Source organism: Quercus robur, chromosome 7, assembly GCF_932294415.1.
Source record: "Quercus robur chromosome 7, dhQueRobu3.1, whole genome shotgun sequence".
Lineage (NCBI taxonomy): Eukaryota > Viridiplantae > Streptophyta > Magnoliopsida > Fagales > Fagaceae > Quercus > Quercus robur.
In genome coordinates this window covers 31,366,467-31,380,881 of record NC_065540.1, presented here as the reverse complement: position 1 = coordinate 31,380,881, position 14,415 = coordinate 31,366,467, and the positions used below count along the sequence as shown (strand labels likewise).

Genomic DNA, 14,415 nt, shown 5'->3' with positions numbered 1-14,415 from the left:
TACGTGGTGTAACATGCAAGAAGGGGATAACCGCATATATCTGAGGTTAGATAGGGCTTTTGCCACTAATGATTGGATTAACTACTTTAGCGGAACAAAAGTCCTCCATTTTGTTGAGTCGACTTCCGACCATTGTGCGTTACTGATAGCCAATTCCATAGCTGTGCAGCCCTCTAAGAAGCGTAGGTTCCATTTTGAGGAAATGTGGACAAAAAAAGAGGAGTGTAGGGAAATTATCAAGAATGCTTGGGAGGGGTGTTTGCACCAGGGTACACCTGAAAGTATATCTTCAGGTCTTCAAAATTGTGCAGCTGATTTGGCAAGATGGAATAAGTCAATTTTTGGGTACGTGCCAAAGCAAATTCAGAGTAAAAGGAAAGCCCTCAATGATCTGACCATCCAAGATAGAGACGGAATTATAGGGAAGGAGATAAATAGTCTAAGAAAGGAGATTAATGATCTTCTTGATAGTGAGGAGACTTTTTGGCACCAGAGGTCCAGAGTTCTTTGGTACGGCCAAGGGAATCGTAACACAAAGTTTTTCCATTCAAAGGCCTCACAAAGGAGGAAGAAAAACACTATTAGTGGTAACTGGGATGAGAATGGGACTTGGTGTGATACAAATGAGAGTATTGCGACGACAGCTATGGCTTATTTTGAGTCACTGTTCACTACTTCAAATCCTTGTCATATTTCTGAGGTTACTGATACAATACCCACCAGAGTAATAGATGAGATGAATCAGGGGCTAATTGCTGCCTTTAAAAAGGAAGAAGTGGTGATCTCTCTAAAACAAATGCACCCCACAAAAGCTCCAGGCCCGGATGGTATGTCAGCTATTTTCTTTCAAAAATTTTGGGATGTGGTTGGGGATGATATTACATGTATGGTGTTGAATGTGCTAAATTCTGATATGTCAATTGCTGATATAAATAGGACCAACATCACTTTGATCCCAAAAATTAATAGTCCATCCAAAATGTCTGATTTTATGCCGATAAGCTTATGCAATGTAGTTTATAAGCTGGTTTCTAAAGTTATCGCAAACCGCCTAAAAAACATCATTCCTCAAATTATATCGGAAAACCAAAGTGCCTTTCTTTCAGAGAGGCTCATCACTGATAATGTACTAGTTGCCTATGAATTAATGCACTATCTAGAACATAAAAATGAGGGGAAGGAAAATTTTGTGGCGGTCAAGCTTGATATGAGTAAGGCCTATGATCGTGTTGAGTGGGGTTTTATTGAAGGAGTGATGGAAAAAATGGGATTCCATGGAAAATGTATCCAATTAATTATGAAGTGTATTACCACTGTTTCTTATTCTGTGATTATTAATGGCGCAGTCCATGGATGTATTTTCCCTACAAGAGGTCTCCGACAAGGAGACCTCTTATCTCCTTACCTATTCTTATTATGTGCAGATGGTTTTTCTTCTCTAATTAAGGAGGCAGCAAGGACTCAGATGCTGAGTGGAATCTCTATTCGTAAGGGATGTTCTATGGTTACTCACCTATTTTTTGCAGACGACAGTCTCTTGTTTTGCAAAGCGTCCGAGCAAGAATGTCATAAACTCATTGAGATCCTTGAGCTTTACGAAGCTACCTCAGGTCAGAAAGTTAAAGCGGAGAAGTCCTCTATTTTCTTCAGTCATAATACTCCCCAGGAAAGAAGGTGTGAAGTGTTGGACATACTTGGGCCGATGCAAGACACAAGGCATGGCAAATATTTGGGGCTTCCATCCATCATTGAAAGATCCAAGACCGAAGTTTTCGCAGAAGTGAAGGAAAAGGTCAAAAGGAAATTGGCGGGGTGGAAAGGGAAGTTGTTGTCCATAGGAGGAAAGGAGATTCTGATAAAGGCCGTGGTGCAAGCAGTTCCCACCTACACTATGAGTTGCTTCCTAATCCCAAAAGGGTTATGTGAAGAGATTGAAGGGATGATAAGAAATTTCTGGTGGGGGCAAAGGAAAGAAGAGAAAAAAATTGCTTGGATGAGCTGGGAGAAAATGTGTAAAGCAAAGTCAGATGGTGGTCTGGGCTTCTGTAACTTCCAAGCCTTTAATCTAGCAATGCTTGCTAAGTAGGGCTGGAGACTCTTGTCAAACCCGGATTCCCTTTGTGCCAAAGTCTATAAAGCTAGATACTATCCAAATGGAGACATTCTGAACTCAAAACTTGGCTACAACCCTTCATACACATGGAGGAGCATATTTAAAGGTCTTGAAGTGGTTCGAAAAGGTTCCCGTTGGATAGTAGGCAACGGGAGACTCATCCACATTTGGGAGGACAAGTGGCTTCCCACTCCAACAACTTATAAGGTAATTTCCCCTCCTCGGCCTTTTGATGATTTTCCTATGGTTTCGGCTTTAATTGATGAGGATACCAAAAGATGGAAGGTTGATACCTTGAAATCCTTATTTCTCCCTTTTGAGTTTGAAACAATCCTCAATATTCCGCTAAGCTATAGTCTTCCTGAGGACAAGATAATTTGGGTGGGAAACAAAAGGGGGGGATTTTTAGTGAAAAGTGCGTATTATGTGGCATTCATTGTGATAAACCCATCAGATAGGGGTGAGTGTTCTCACGGTGACCCCAGAACGCCCTTTTGGAAGCGAATATGGCTACTTAAAATCCCCCCAAAAATAAGAATCTTCACTTGGAAAGCTTGTGTTAATGCCTTACCAACAATGTAAAATTTAAGGAAGAGAGGGGTGAGCACGAACGGGCTGTGTCCTGTGTGTGGTTTGGAGGATGAAACTATTTTGCATGCTCTTTGTAGATGTAGTGCTGTGAAGGAGATATGGAGCCTGTGGAAAGATTGTCCACTTGTTATTGGGGCTGAATCCTTGGATTTTTCTAATTTAGCTATGAAGTTGTTAGATGCAGGCAATCTTAAAGATCTAGAGATTTTGGTTGTGGTTGCATGGGCCATTTGGCATAGCAGAAATTTGAGGGTGTTTGAGTCGGTCAGTCAAGGGGCTGAGCAGACTTGGAATTTTGCTATTAGTTTGATTATTGATTTCAAAGAAGCTGCAAAATTCTACTCCTTAGGTCCGGCGTCTTATGAGGTTAGCTGGAGAAAACCTCCTGATGGAGCAACGGCTGACGATGAGAGGCTGTCTAGTATAGGTGTTATTATAAGGGACTATAGAGGACAGGTAGTTGCTACTCTTTGCCGTGTTCTTCCTGGCTGTTTTACAGTGGATAAGACTGAGGCTTTGGCAATTGAGGCTGGAATCCTCCTTGCAAAGGAACTGGACCTTAATCAGATCATTATTGAATCGGACTCTTTGTCCATTGTTCAACGCATTCTGTCCAAGGATAGCAGTGGGGGTTTCGGTCACATTGTCAATGGTATTGTGAGCTTCCTTGATGTCTTTGTGAGCTGGCAGATTCGGCATCTGAAAAGGGACTTTAACAAGGTTGCACATGAGCTAGCCCAGTTTGCTCATTGTAATAATGTTTGCCAATTGTGGAGGGGTGTCTCTCCTCCTGTGGTGAGGAACCTGTTGCACTTGGATTGTCTGTAGTTTGGTGCTGCTGTTTGAGCCTTGTAGTTGTTGTAGTTCTTTTTCTGATTTAGAGCGCGTTTGGATTCGGCTGAAAAAAACTGCGTTTGCGTTTTGTCTGTTTTTTTTTTTTTTTTTTTTTTTCACGCGTTTTGGAGCGTTTTGGGTGTTGCGGCTACTGTTCATGCACTGTTCAATGAACAGTAGCCGCAAACTTTGACTTTTCAAATTTTTTTGGACCAATCACAACACATCGTGTACTGTTCACGGACCCACAAATTTCACTTTTCAGTAACTTTTTCATTAAAAATGGGTTCCACGATACTATTCACACATTTAAAAATTATTTCGCTACAGTATTTTTCAGTTTTCAGTTTTCAGCTGTATCCAAACGGACCCTTAATAGAAGCCTTCTCATCCAAAAAAAAAAAAAAAAAAAGTTAGGGTATATAATAAGTTTTTTCCCATTTGATTATACTTTAATAGGTTTATTTTATCGATAACTGCGAAGGAGGAATATTTCCAAAAAAAGGAAAAAGAAGAAGAAAAATACAAAAAGATTAAAGTATTAAAAAAAAAAAGGGGAAAAAGAAGAAGATATTATTTTATTTAGAAAGTAGATAGTGAACTAAAGTCTTACTCTTACAACAAGGCCTCTAGTTCGTTTTCTTCATCCATTTGAATTCCCAAATCCAATTCCAAATGCATAACTGAAACTAAAAATAAAAAACAACAGGCTCTCCTTCAATTTTTTGTTTGATTGTTGTTTTAATAAATGGGAACTCTGACTACGAGCTGTAGTTTTAGTTTTTCGGCCCCCGTATGGAATAGGACGAGGAGGAATTCATGTTTGTTGTGCAGAGTCAGACAAACATCGTGTTCATTTAGCTTCAAGTCGAAGAGGAAGAGGACTACGAGAGTGGATTATTTCAATTTTTATAGGTTTAAGTGTTTTAGCGGCGTTCACAATGACAGTAATGGCGATGAAGAAGAGAGTAGTGCTGAACCTTCGACTTCCCCGGCAACCACCGCGGCACCGCCTGAAGAACCAACGGCCGGCGACAAAAAGACGCCGCCTTCTTCAAGGGTATTATTTATTGTTTTTTTTTTTTTTTTTCTTAATAATCCTATTAGAATTCTTTTTTTTTTTTTAAATCAAAATTAAAAAATCTAAAAAAAAAAAAAAAAATTGAACTTGTTTTGAATTTCTTTCTTTAAATTTTAGTTGGACTAGTAGTATTTGAAGTTGTTGGAACATTATTAGTAATACAGTTTTACTTAGATAGAACAAGTTTTTATTTTTTTAATAGTAAAGAGTGAATTTAATCATTTAACTATTACTTTGAAAGTATATCTTAAGCTTTGAAAAACTCATTTAGATTAGTGAGTCGAGTGGTGGCATGGCTTTCACTTGGAATCTGTATGTATATATATATCATATAATGTGTGATGGGTAGTGATAAATAAAAATTTAAAAGGCACAAAATCACACCTATGAATGTATGTCTAATATATAAGATAGGACTGTGCTGATTCAAGTATATGTCCATGTTTCAGCCTCCAACTATATCACCGGTTGGACCGGCATACAACAGTTTCCAAGTTGATTCTTTTAAACTGATGGAACTCCTTGGGCCCGAGAAGGTCGATCCTGCTGATGTAAAGTTGATTAAGGATAAGCTTTTTGGCTTTTCTACCTTCTGGGTTACTAAAGAAGAGCCATTTGGAGACCTTGGTGAGGGCATTCTTTTCCTTGGGAATTTAAGGGGAAAGAGAGAAGAGGTGTTTGCCAAACTTCAGAGTCAGTTGATTGAGGTCACTGGAAATAAGTACAACCTTTTTATGGTTGAGGAACCCAATTCAGAAGGACCAGACCCACGTGGTGGTCCACGTGTTAGCTTTGGTTTGCTGCGAAAGGAGGTTTCAGAACCAGGGCCAACGACACTTTGGCAGTATGTGATTGCTCTCTTGTTATTCCTTCTAACCATTGGTTCCTCTGTGGAGTTAGGAATTGCATCTCAGGTATAAGTGAAAACACAAGTTCACATTATAGTATTTATATTTATATGTTAGTACACAATCCTTTTCTTATATGTTTTAGGACATCATAATGGTTCATCAACTATCGATTTGTTTGTCGTTTTGGGAATTTACCATTCATTATTACATGTTTTTTGTTTTGCTTTTTTTTTTTTGTGTTTAAATGAAGCAGATCAATCGACTTCCACCAGAGGTAGTGAAATACTTCACAGATCCAAATGCCATTGAACCACCAGATATGGAACTGCTATTTCCTTTTGTGGAGTCTGCTTTGCCCCTGGCATATGGTGTCTTGGGAGTTCTACTATTTCACGTAAACAATCATCTCTTGCTGCCTGTCTACTTTGGTTGTATAAATGCATTTCAATGGGAAAAGTTTCTATTGGTGTTATAATACATTGTGCTACACATGCAGATCATAATCTACATTTTTGTTTCTATTTCTATTTTTTGGATATAGAATTCTGGAGCTTAAAAATTATCTACCACAATCTATCCTATATATAGCCACTGCCATTTTGTGAGTTGATTTGTATTAAATACACACTAAAATCTATTACTTAGCTGCTCTTCGCATTTGAAGATATTAACCATTTGATCATTTTTGCCCGGGTAGGTCCAATTCTTAGGTTAAAAACTTACCAATTTTGAAAAATAAAAAGAATACCACTTGATAATATTTGTTGTTTGGCTCAACCCAACTATGCAGGTTGATAATCCTAATCTTATTAAGGTATCCTGCAAAGTCAATCCATTCCTCCTATTGGAATAATATGATTTTTGATTTTGTTAAAGCTATCCAAGTACAGCTTATGTACATTGTCTTGAAGTACTAAAATTTCCTGTCTTGCAAAGACAATCCCTTCCTCCTATTGGAACAATATGATTTTAGATTTGGTTAAAGCTATCCAAGTATGAGTTGTGTACATTGTCTTGGAGTACTAAAATTCCCTAGATCCCAAGCCAAAACCACAACCTTCGCAAACAACAGACACTGGGAAATTATTCACCCATTCAATGTGAAAGATCATCTAAAAGCCATTTTACTTGAGTTGATTAATTGCTAAAGAGATGACATAATACATCTTTGCTACCTCTTAACCTTTTGTTTATTGGTTCCATAACTTCTTTTGACCTATTTCTTGATTTATATTTTTCCTCAACTGATATTGATATTACTAAATGTCATTAAACGGTCTTCTAAATAAATGTTATCTTTTGATATATTTCTAGTGATAGGGCTAATTACATGCAGGAAGTTGGGCACTTTCTGGCTGCTTTCCCAAAGAAAGTAAAGCTAAGCATACCTTATTTTATTCCCAACATTACCCTTGGCAGCTTTGGTGCAATTACTCAGGTGAGTATATTTAATCATTTCTGTATGTTATAATTCCTTTCCTGAAATCATTAAGTGGCGGAAACTTCTTTGTGGGGGTTATAAAATTTCCTCTTATAAGATTGGTGCAATATAATTTTTATGGTTGGATGCTAAGCTGTGTTACTCAAATGAAATGTAAGCTGGGGTTCAACTGATAGTCCAGTGGTAATGGAATCCTCTGGGGTGCCCTATGTTTGTGGTTCAAATCCGACCTCCCCTCCCCTCCCCTCCCCCACTATCTCATAAAAAAAATAATAAAAAGAAAAGCAAGCTTGCTCAGTTTCTTCCTTTTCTTCAGATTTGAGTAATGCTAGTATCATATTTGAATGGATGGCTCTTTGTGTCCCAGCAAAGTGACTGGGCATTGAATGGTTATTCCTCTGGTCAATATGAATTCCTATATCTCCTTAGACATACCCAACATTGGAAGGTTGTTTAACATAGAGACCAATTCCCACATCCCCACAAACACATTTAGGAGGAAGCATTGAGTAACATGGTTGAGACAAATGCTTCAGAACATTATTTCAGTCTTATTACAAGTTGATCTGTTCCTGGTTTAGAAGTTAAATGTTGTTTTCCCCATACCTTATTCAAATGTAGTTATTGTAAGATAAAAAAAGAAGGCCTTAACTCCTTGAAAGAGGTAAGTCTAAATGTAATTAGATATTCAGTCCTACAGATCCCTCTTTTGCTTATACTGAGTGCTCTTGCCATTTTTGCATGGAGTTGGACTTATCCAACTGCCTCGTTGATGCAGGGAACCAAGATTTTATGTTTTAATTTGCGATTAATTTTGCTTTTGAATTTAAATTTTGAATCTGATTATTAATGTTATTTTTAGGGATTTAATTAGGTGTTTTCCATATTAGTATAATCTTTAAAACCTATTTAACTGGCACTCATGTAATCGTGAAAGATAGTTGAATTTGAATAAGAATATTATTACGAGTTGAGAATGTCTCCTCCTTTGTTCTCTTTGTTTGGTGGTGATGCCAAAACCAAAAAAAAATCTGCCCATCCTTAGACAACCCACTGCCACCTTGCCGCCCTCCACACAACTGCCAGGAGGAGTCAGATTTGCATCGCTGAAGCCGTTGTTTCACCAAACACTAGAGCTGTCCATCTTGCCCAGCACCACCGTTTCACATCTGCTATTGATTTACTGGGATTGAAGCTTTCTTTTGTGTTGTGGATAATATTCCACACGTGACTTGTATTTGGCTTTCTAGTCATTTTAAAAAAAGGAACGAGACCAGCAACAGGGACGTTTAGCCCATTCTGACTACTTGGGCTCTTTTTTTTTGGTAGCCCACATGGTTTTATTGCTGGTCACAACCTGCATCCAGCAAACATCTAATCCCACCAGTCCAGATCAGTCCAGCCCAGACTCGCACATTGGATAACAACCCCCATGTCATCAGTACAGGTTCTTTTTATCATTCTTTGTTGGGACTTATTATTAATCATGGTTATATTAGAAGCACCTAGTTTTGATGGTCGTCAAGACCCATGGATTTTCACTGAGTGGTTATATGAGATAGATGAGTTTTTGAACAAATAGGTTTGTCATACGTGACAAGGGCTAGGTTTGCCAAGATGAAATTGATAAGTAGAGCTAGAGATTATTGGCAAGATGTTGAAGACCTTCGCATTAGAAAGGGTAAGCCTCCCATAACTAATTGGAAAGAAATGAAGGAAATACTCATTGAGAGATAGATTCCCTCATCCTATGAACAAAGGAGAGAGAGATATGTTTCCTCCATCCTATGAGAAAATAAGAGAGAAATATGTTCCCCACCTTATCAAGAAAAGAGACAAATATGAGATAACAATCTCAATCAATGGGATAGACCTGGACCTAGCCATGTATCTCAATTTGAAGATGAGATGTGTACGGCCCACGAATCAAGGCCCGCCCAAGATCATGGCCCATTTAAGTCAGACCCACTTGAATTATACCAAACCGACCATCAGCTATACCAAACAATGATGAAAGGCTTGAACAGGGCATTGTCCGAACCGATCACCACAAGATATCACTGAAGGCATGATATAATGCCTTGGGGAAATCCGCCTGCCGAACACGAATTTGGAGGTTGGCGCAAGTTCCAATGGAGTCATTTCAGGAATATTGAGTGGGCCCCACCCATCCAAGTATATACAGCAAAGAGGGGCCCACCTGCCTAGGGGAAGGGACCCTTCATGATGGCTAACCCACTCAAGGCTGGGTATATAAGGGGAAGGAGACTTAGGAGGGGTTGGAAAATTTTGGGGAGAGAGATATGAGCGTGGTGAGGAAAAAGCCTTCCCGGGAAGAAAGTGATCTAGTTCGGATTTTCAAGGGAAAGAGGGGATCATTCATATAGCAAGGATAAAAGAGTGTAACTCCAATCTATCCACCACAATAGCAACATTGCCAACTTTTGGGCCTCCCATTGTTGGATACTCTTGATCCACGGTACAAATAAATTAGGGGATAAAGCCTGGAAGCCTCCATCTCTTGGGCTGAACCACCACAAGATGAATGTTCGAACAATTTCTAGTCCTAAGCCTAATGTGACTTTTTGTTCAAATTCTAGTCCCAAGCCCAAGGTGAATTTTTGTTCAAAATCTGGTCTTAAGCCTAAGGTGAACTTTGGTTCAAATTCTAGTCCTAAGTTCACTCCAATGCTATCTTCCATTGAAATAGAACACAAATTTACAGAAGCAGAACACAAATACACTTCAGTAGAACAAAAACTTGAGAATCTCATGAAATTAGTTCAAGATTACTTTGCAATGCTCAATAAACCTGAAATTGGGTTTGATACTTTAGATGCTAACCACAAGCCCTTAGTGTCAACGGAGGTTGCTTTACATGTGTGACAAAAAGTACCTACTGAGGAGCCTAAACAACAAGGTGAAATATCTGAACCATGTGTAGCAGACTTAATTCAACCTATTGAAGTGTCAGATACATTGCCCATTGTTGAAAAGGATGATTCCATTATCCTTGATGAAGAGAAGGTTCCACAAGGAAGTGTAACATTAGAGGGTGCACATGATGCAATGGTGATGCCTAGGGTTTGCAAGCAGATTCTAGATGGTGAAGCCTAGGATATGTTCTGTTATTACTTTTGTTTCCTTTTGATATCCTATTTTCTACTGTGTTCTGTACACTCGTCCCTCTATAACAGTGTGCCAAAAAAATCATCGTTGCAACTAGGTGCTTTATTTCAAATCCAATTTTAACCTTTTCTGCAAGTAGTCTCTTCTATGCTCTGCCTTCTTCACTTTCTCTGCTCTTAACTCAATCTAAGATTTATGAGAAAAAATACATGAGAAATTTGACTTAATTATTCCAAAAGTAAAGTCAATCTTTTTCCATGTGAAATTAATAAAATGGACTATTCTAAATTCATTTTTGGATGGTAAAGGTCATCGTTTCCCATATTGAGCTTCAATTTGATTAATGCAATGCTACTTGAGGACCCTTATCTTGAGTAAACAAATTAATATTCCTTTGTAGAAATAATATGAAAATTCATATATAATCTAGCAGTTATAGCTCTGTTCCTTATATGAGGATTTTGGAGACTTCATTAACTAGCCAAGTCTTTGCTAGGACAACATCGTTGTTTTAGAGATAAACGTTACATACTTCTCAGCTATTAATGAAGGCGTGTAATATTTCAGAAATATCTGGACTGGTCATACTATATGATGTATGAATACTTACATGGGCAATTGAAATATTTGATTTTTCTGCTTGTTGACCTGATATATGGTTTGATATACAAGATTCGACATTGTGATACTGGAAAAGAATTTTTTTTCTTTTAATTGGATTCTGGTTTTCTTAGTCAAAGTTCTTTTCTATTTCAAGTTTTGCATTATGATTTAATGGACCAGAATTTTTTTTTTTTTTTTTTGGGAATCTTTAGTTTATATATTATGTCTTCTTTGCATTGCTATATATTGGCAGTGTCAATTGCCTTTAGGCCTAATCAGCCCTAATGAGAAATGTTCATTAAGACAATGGGTGGAACTTTCTACAAGTACTATCTACACTATATCTATGTGGATATTTTCTGCTTATCTATTATTATTTTGTGCAGTTCAAATCTATTCTTCCTGATCGGAGTACAGAGGTTGACATATCAATTGCTGGTCCAGTTGCTGGTGCTGCCCTGTCTTTTTCAATGTTTGCTGTTGGACTATTGCTCTCATCAAATCCAGGTGCTGCAGGAGATTTAGTGCAGGTTCCAAGCATGTTGTTTCAAGGTTCTTTGCTTCTTGGACTCATCACTAGAGCTACGCTTGGTTATGCGTATGTCCTCTACTTCCATTGCCTTATTGAACTGAAAATATTGTTGATATGCAACATAAGAAAAAATTAAGCTTTTCCAATGGTTATGATGCTCCTTTGGAATGATCTAATAAATGCCAAGTAATGTTTCACTTGTTATTGATGCGGTAATTCAATCATTTAATTTCCCTTGCATCTCATCTTTGTCATGAAGCTTTTCAGTGACATGTTGATATTATCAATGTGCAGAGCAATGCATGCTGCAACAGTTTCGATTCATCCTCTTGTGATTGCAGGATGGTAACATACCATTCTTGGAATATCTTATTCTGTTTATCATAACATATGATAGTTTACCATGCAAGTAACTGTTGTAGGTGTGGTTTAACAACATCAGCTTTTAATATGCTTCCAGTGGGTTGCCTTGATGGTGGAAGAGCTGTGCAGGTGGCCTTCAACTTACTTTCTTCTGCTTTAATTCATTAATTGGGAAATCTACATTTTTAAGCTTGCTATTATTGTAAGAGTCAGTATAGAGCTTGCACACATGTAGGATCATATGTTGTACATTTGTGCAGTGGTGATTGGGAGAATTTTCTTGATGTACTGATGAGTTCACAACAGAATATATTATTTGTTTGTTTTTAATTGGTGCAAGAAAATACGGTTTCATCCATACATTATATGTATTGGCAGACAGCTGTAAACATATTATGGGAAACAATTGCTTTTAAGATATGAGAATGAAAAAATATTTGCTAAATGTGGTCATGAAAATTTATTGTATGTGTTAGAATTGTGAGTTTTAATGATTAAATTTACCATATCCCAATAGCTTAAGCTTTTAGAACAGTTGGTAATTTAAAATGGTATTAGAGCAAGAGGTTCTAAGTTTGATCCTTGTCTTCTCCACTCTACCTCCTATTTAAAATCCCACATATTGGGCCTCGCCTATTAAGAGGAGTTTGGGCCAAAACGTGAGGGGAAGTGTTAGAATTGTGCGATTAAATGATTAAATTTACTATATCCTAATAGCTTGCCTTTTGGGACAATCGGTAATTTAATAGTATGCTTAGGGATTTGCATTCTTGAAGCTTCCTTCTATCAAATCTTACATTTATCCGATCAAATAGATGAGTTAATTTGATAAAGTCCTTTGAGAACTGCACTGCTATAGAGATATCCTTTGTGTGCTTTGCAGGGTTTCCCTTCATTTGGATCAAATCTGTGTGTGTTTATGTATGTGTCTTTTTTTTCCCTAATTTTTTCTCTATATGCGAGATTGAATTAAACCTAGAATGTACTTACATGAGCAGAGGGGCTCACCCCAGTGGTTGTTTCTATTGCCAAAGATGTGTTGGACTTCGATGATTTTTTTTTCCCTGATACATTATAAGTGGAGGAGGGGGATTTTGAAGCTTGGAATTCTCCATTGAAAACATGAAGAGGTGCTAGTTGACCTAGAGGTCATTGCTACGATGTTGTGAATAGATCCTGCTAGTTTTGCCAAATTTATTCTTAGATTCCTAAATCAACATTTACCAGTTGATGGAATCCTGCCTCAATCTATACATACATGTGTCTATGGAGTTTTTGAACTAATTATCTTCAACTTAAATTGTGCAAAAGAAGTTACCTCTGGCTCCTGTACTTGCTTCTAATAACTACTTTATATTACAACTGGCTGTCTGATATTCCCACCTCTATCCCATGTATAAAAAAGTACCTTATCCTTTTATTTTGGGGGGTGGGAGTTGGGTTTTATTGTGCTTCATTTGTTGAAGAAGATAAAAGTTTTTCTGTTGTCAAATTTTCATGTAGAAGGATTGATGTTATTTTCCCTTGCTTGAGTGATTTGGTTGATAATTATTATTATTTTCATCCGAAATTAGCACATAATGATAATTTGATTATGTGTTTTTTACAGGGGGCTTTTGGAAAAAATGCGCTAATTGGATTTGGTTTGACAACTTACACATTGCTTGGATTGGGAGTGGTAAGGCTCATCTTTGCTTGGCAACTTCATTGTCATTATCACCAAGGGCCTTGTAGCTCAACTAGCACCTAAGTTCAAATATCCCGTCCCACATTGTAACTAAGGATTTTTTTTTTTTTTTTTTTAATTTACTTTCATTATTAATCCACTACTACTTTATTACAATGTGCTTACACCATATCATAGTTCATGCATCATTACCTGTTCCTTGGGACTTCTTGCACGATTACGGATTATCTTCATCTCCATTAATGTTTTCATGATTAAATAGATTCTTTAAAATATCTATTTGTTTCATATAGTAATTATTAGGTTCTTCTAGAATACGGTGATGTGGTACTCCTGTCTCACATTCATGGTAGATCTCATTAATTAAATTCATAGTAGGGTCTGACATAAATGTGAGAGAAGGGAGTACTACATTACCGTACTCTGGAATTACCTAGTAATTTTCCTATTTCATATTGACATCCTGTTTTTCTCAATATTTCAGCTTGGTGGACCTTTGTCACTTCCTTGGGGACTATATGTGTTAATATGTCAGGTATTTGAAAAATAAAAGAAAAAAAAATAGAAAAGTATGCTTTTCAAATTCCCTCTAGTGTAATTTACTGTTGATGTTATATTTTCAGAGAACTCCAGAGAAGCCATGCTTGAATGATGTGACAGAGGTTGGAACATGGAGGAAAATACTTGTTTCAGCGTGTATTTTCCTTGTTGGTTTGACACTTCTTCCTGTATGGGATGAGCTTGCAGAGGAGCTAGGTATAGGTCTTGTAACTACATTTTGATGTGTACCACGCATAGAGTAAGGCCAATTTTTAAAACTAAAATCAAATTAATTATCAAGCCATAGCTATAGTGAGTCATGTACAATGTCAATATGTTTACAGCTTTATTATAATTATTCTTTTCCCTTTAAATAAAATTTTTGTTACCTTTTTCTATTTTTCTTTTGCCTGCTACCAAGGACGTTTGACTCATGTCCAATGTCAATATGTCGTCTTGGCAGGAAGCCCGCATTATTGCAACTAGAATCGTTGTGTTTTTTTTTTTTTTTGATAGGAAGAATCGTTGTTTGTTTGGGAGGACTTTGTTGTTTTTATAAAGGATCGGCGCAACTCTAATCATACATCCAGATGTTGACAACAAATTCAAAAGGAAATTTTTAAATATTTGTGTTCTACTGTTAATATTAT

At 37.2% G+C, this 14,415-nt stretch overlaps 1 protein-coding gene across 2 annotated transcripts; it reads left to right on the top strand.

Annotated features, from left to right (window-relative positions):
* The first annotated feature begins 4,126 nt into the window (after window positions 1–4,126).
* LOC126693100 (probable zinc metalloprotease EGY1, chloroplastic) lies at window positions 4,127–14,163 on the top strand. 2 transcript variants are annotated; one of them, XM_050388974.1, is made up of 10 exons: window positions 4,128–4,598; window positions 5,069–5,533; window positions 5,724–5,864; window positions 6,807–6,908; window positions 11,030–11,241; window positions 11,470–11,520; window positions 11,598–11,667; window positions 13,148–13,216; window positions 13,710–13,760; window positions 13,849–14,163. In XM_050388974.1, exons 1-10 carry the CDS (start codon window positions 4,287–4,289, stop codon window positions 14,005–14,007), a joined length of 1,632 nt encoding a protein of 543 aa, XP_050244931.1. In that variant the 5' UTR covers window positions 4,128–4,286; the 3' UTR covers window positions 14,008–14,163. The 2 variants fall into 2 exon arrangements, with proteins under 2 accessions (XP_050244932.1, XP_050244931.1); XM_050388975.1 differs by lacking the exon at window positions 11,470–11,520 and having other exon boundaries at window positions 4,127–4,598.
* The last annotated feature ends 252 nt before the right edge of the window (window positions 14,164–14,415 follow it).

Excerpts from the sequence above, each read along its gene's own strand:
- LOC126693100 (XM_050388974.1), top strand. The coding sequence starts at position 4,287 with ATGGGAACTCTGACTACGAGCTGTAGTTTTAGTTTTTCGGCCCCCGTA. Across the intron at positions 5,534-5,723 it reads AGTTAGGAATTGCATCTCAG|ATCAATCGACTTCCACCAGA; the intron begins GTATAAGTGAAA and ends TAAATGAAGCAG. Across the intron at positions 11,668-13,147 it reads ATGGTGGAAGAGCTGTGCAG|GGGGCTTTTGGAAAAAATGC; the intron begins GTGGCCTTCAAC and ends TGTTTTTTACAG.